At 43.7% G+C, this 2,500-nt stretch overlaps 1 protein-coding gene across 2 annotated transcripts in view; it reads left to right on the plus strand.

The window, feature by feature from the left end:
• LOC146510680 (dachshund homolog 1-like) overlaps window positions 1-2,500 on the plus strand; it is a 21,663-nt gene that overhangs the window by 3,646 nt on the left and 15,517 nt on the right. For both annotated transcript variants that reach the window (XM_085175030.1, XM_085175029.1), the window contains exon 2: window positions 1,831-1,943. In XM_085175030.1, coding sequence (XP_085031156.1) covers window positions 1,831-1,943 — 113 coding nt within the window. The remainder of the gene's footprint in view (window positions 1-1,830; window positions 1,944-2,500) is intronic.

Consider the following 2,500-nt stretch of genomic DNA (forward strand, 5'->3'; position numbering starts at 1 on the left):
TTCCACTCTATAAAAGTTAACGTGAGGGATTCTGGTGGTCAGGGACAAATGCAATCTCATAGCAGGATGCTGTACACGGGCCAAACTTCAGTCAGGAGAACAACTGAGATCATTCATCCACAATACGAGGTTAGTTATTAATATACTGCAACAACATGGGAACAGAGCAGCTGTGAGAGAATTCAGCATTAATGAATCAATGGTACAGAAGTGGAGGAAGCGCAGTTTTTGGCTTTCCCCATATTTCAAAAGTGCTTCATCTCTTTGCTGTGACTGTCGGCATAATTTGCAGATGATAATGGTTTTAGCGCTGAGATGCTTTTGACCAAAACAGGCGCAGCTTGATGACATCATCAACATGCGCTATCGCGATAGAGCGGTATAGTCAAAATCTCTATCGTTGGCCAAATTTATATCGTTTATATCGTATGTTGTTTCTATCGTATATCGTTTCTATCGCCCACCCCTATTAGGAGTGTTGATTCAAAGGTCAGCAGAAACTGTGTGTAACTGACAACTCCAACACACAATGTGTACAAGAAACAAGACAAAAACATAAAAGATGTAAAATTTCAAGCTGCCTGGAACGCTCAAACTGACAATTAGAGAAAAAAATACTGAAAAGACACAAACTACAAGAAAAATAAATAAAAACAAGGACCAACGTCACAGTTTGTAAGCTCTATGATGCATTATCAGGACACACACACACACACACACACACTTTGTTCTTCGCAGTTTTTTGGTTTGCTGCACAAAGTAACTGCACTGGTCTCACTGGGTTAAACTGGGTTCACTGTGTGTGCACATAAAGGATCTCTTGTCCCAGTTTAATTAAGTGTAGAAAGCCCAAACACACACACACAATTTAATTTACTGTGTGTGGGCGGGTTCTGTCAGAGCTGTCAATCAAACCCTGACCCTTGGGTAACCCCCCCCCCCCCCCCCCCCCCCCCGACTGTCTGTGTGTGTGTGTGTGTGTGTGTGTGTGTGAGTGTCCTGCTAATGCATCATACAGCTTAGGTCCCCTCAAGGTCAGTGAGACAAACGTGTGTGTTCACAACAAGCTGAGGTGGGCACACTGGGACCTTAAAATGTATGTAAAGTAATCTGATTACTCTGTGTAACCCACTCAGTTCTGCTTGTATGGTAGCTTTATTATCACTGAGATCCTTTAAATGATTTTTCCTTTATTATTTGCAAACTAAAGGATATTTTCTGTAATCATTGACATCATCTGACTGTTTTCATTCAACATGTTTACTTTTCTTGTTTTTTATCAGCCCAGCTCAGAATTATTATCTTTATTGTTTTTTATTTCTACTCTTGTATTTGTATTGTTGTCATTATTATTCGCTTCTAATATTTCAGTGGGGGAATATTGTTTTCTGTCACCTTTGATTTAATCTTTTATCTTCGCTCTTTTATTTTCCGTATTCATTCTCACTGATTCCTGCCTCACTTCCTGCTGTGAAATACAACAACAGGTAATCCAGTGACTCTTGATGTGTGTGATTAGTAGTTTTAATATTTTAGTTCCTGGTGTTTGTTTCCTGTCAGTAACATTGGCTCCGCCCCTCTGTCTGAGCCGCGCGGTGCTTCTCTGAAAGTCTTCCCCGGGGACGATGAACGGCCTCCAGCAGAGTCGACATCAAACAGATTCATTCATGAAGCTAAAACATTAACCTGGAATACTGAAAGTGAGAGAAAGAGAGGCCAGCGCTCATTAATTATTCACAGTTGTTATTTAAGGTGGAATCTATTAAGGTGGTCGGCAGCCTTCTTTAAAGGAACGTCCTGCTGAGTTTCTAATGTCTTCACCTCTCTCAGCTCTCGTCCAGGTCGGCCTCCGAAGAGAACGCTGGGCGTGGCTTCCATGACTGAAGGCTCCAGGCTCCTCCCACCTCACAGTCTGCTAAGCCCCACCCTGCTGTCTCAGACAGGTGAGTGAGACAAACTGTTGCACAGAGCAGATGAATCAGCAGGTGGTAACGTGGCTTCATGTGCTCTGAGTTTTTTACTGTAAAAACATTCTGATGACTGAAATCAAAATGTGATGAAGCTACTACAGCGACGCCTGGAACGCCCACAGAGGGCGCCATCTTTACTGAGGGCAGCAACAGCAGTGTTTGGCTGAGCTCAGAATCATGAACACCGGAGACGAGACCACAGGATCAGCCTGGGACTGTTTCATGGCTGAGCCTGCTGTTGCATATCCAGCTGTAACAGCTGTTACGCAATTCATGTTTTCTGTGTGGAAGCTTCACGTTCATTGTTCCACACAGCTGATGGACACCGTTGCCCAAAATGTGACCCAAACTCCGAGTCCTGAGCCGCTGACGGCTTCACACGTTCATTTTTTATCATTTTTAGCTACAAATGTTTGGAGACAGTCAAAGAGGCTGAAGCGGACTGAGCATGTGCAGAGGAGGGAGGGTGGAGCTGCAGGAGGAGGAGGAGAAGACTCACACAGACTCACACACACACACACACACACAGA

Source organism: Neolamprologus multifasciatus, chromosome 10 (assembly GCF_963576455.1).
Source record: "Neolamprologus multifasciatus chromosome 10, fNeoMul1.2, whole genome shotgun sequence".
In the NCBI taxonomy this organism is placed as follows: Eukaryota; Metazoa; Chordata; class Actinopteri; order Cichliformes; family Cichlidae; genus Neolamprologus; species Neolamprologus multifasciatus.